Source organism: Hydra vulgaris, chromosome 12, assembly GCF_038396675.1.
Source record: "Hydra vulgaris chromosome 12, alternate assembly HydraT2T_AEP".
Lineage (NCBI taxonomy): Eukaryota > Metazoa > Cnidaria > Hydrozoa > Anthoathecata > Hydridae > Hydra > Hydra vulgaris.
In genome coordinates, this window is record NC_088931.1 from 5,198,890 (window position 1) to 5,200,567 (window position 1,678).

Consider the following 1,678-nt stretch of genomic DNA (forward strand, 5'->3'; position numbering starts at 1 on the left):
TTGGTCAAACAAAGGTTTTAAGTGAAGGTCCTACTTCTAATTATGCTATAAAAATTAAAACCTCACAACTTAATAAAAAACAAAAAATTTTCAAAAACAGAATATGACAGTATATATCCAAGTGATCCAACCCCACCTCGTATGTATGGTCTAATTAAGGCTGATATGCCTGAAAAAGCTTATCCTATGAAAATAGTTATATCAACTATCTGCACACCTAGTTATGGAATATCTAACTACTTAGTTAAAGCAATATAACTTATCTTAAATAAAAATAAAACACGTTTGAAAAATTCTTTTGATTTTATTAACAAAGCAAACTCATGGAATGTAGACGAAAACGAAGTTCAAGTTTCATTCGATGTAATAAATCTTTATCCATCAATTCCACTTAAAGAAGCTACTTTAATTCTTATAGATCAATAAAATAAAGATGATTCCTACAGATGTTCTACCAAGCTTACTATATCAGAAACAAAAACACTTAAAGAGCTTTGTTTACATCGTTGCTATTTTTTGTGGAACAACGAGATCTATGAATTGGAGAATTCCGGTCCTATTGGTCTTTCATTCATGGTTGTATTGGCGGAATCTTTGCTGCAACATCACGAAAAAATTGCCTTCAAAATTGCAAAGACATTAAATCCTCCTCTCGACTTAAAATCCTATTTAAGATACGTCGATGATAGCCATGCTAGATTTTCAAACATCCAAGAAGCAGAGAAATTCAAAATAATCTTAAATAAACAACACCCTGCAATACAATACACAATTGAGACAGAAAAGCATAACAAAACTCTGAATATCCTAGATATAACAATAATAAATAACAGCAAAGGTAAGTATGAGTTTAAAGTCTACAGAAAAGAAGCCATTACAAATATTCAAATAAAACCGCACTCGAATCACGACCCCAAAATTTTATGCGCAATATTCAAAGATTATGTTCACAGGGCATACTCCATATGCAGTGTTACACATTTAAAAAATGAGATAAACTTTCTTATTCAAGTTTTTAATGAAAATGGATACACCGAAAGCCAACTAAAAAGAATTGCAAATCAAATTAGGAAAAAACGGTCTGTAAAGAACAATAGAATTCAATCCGAGAACAATGCTTTCCCAACAGTATCATTACCGTGGATACCTTCACTATCACCAAAGTTAAGGAAAATATTTAGAAAAGTTGGCTATAGAGTAGTTTTTAAATCAAATCCTAATTTAAGAACAATATTAACATGTAAAAACAAATCTAGATTGCCCCTAAATAGCCAGCCTGGTACATATTTAGTTGAATGCAATTGCTCAAAAAAATATGTAGGAGAAACAAAATTACAAATTAGAACAAGAATTCAACAACACCAAAAAAGTTTAAATGATGGCAAACATTATCAGTCAGCAATTACAACACATAGCAAGTTTTGCTCTGAAAGAAATAAATAGGGAGAAAATTTAAACTCTTAAAGTTGAAACAAAAAAATTCGACTGTAAAGTACAAGAAGCACTCGAAATATAGAGGTACCAATGTTTCCCATCGAATGGCGGAATAAATCTCGATAATGGGCAATTTGTCAAAACTAAATTTTGGACTCAATTTTTTATATTCTTGCGTAACGAAAAAAGAAGCCATTCGACTGCTGACGTAAGTTAACAAAATTTTTTTCATTAAACTGTTTTT

General features: G+C 30.6%; 1 protein-coding gene across 1 annotated transcript; it reads left to right on the top strand.

The window, feature by feature from the left end:
* The first annotated feature begins 573 nt into the window (after window positions 1-573).
* Window positions 574-1,443, top strand: LOC136087901 (uncharacterized). Its single transcript, XM_065811525.1, has one exon. The coding sequence runs from the start codon at window positions 574-576 to the stop codon at window positions 1,441-1,443; it is 870 nt and encodes a 289-aa protein (XP_065667597.1).
* Window positions 1,444-1,678: the final 235 nt, after the last annotated feature.

What these genes read in the sequence shown, in the direction of transcription:
- LOC136087901 (XM_065811525.1), top strand. Translation starts at nt 574, where the DNA reads ATGGTTGTATTGGCGGAATCTTTGCTGCAACATCACGAAAAAATTGCC.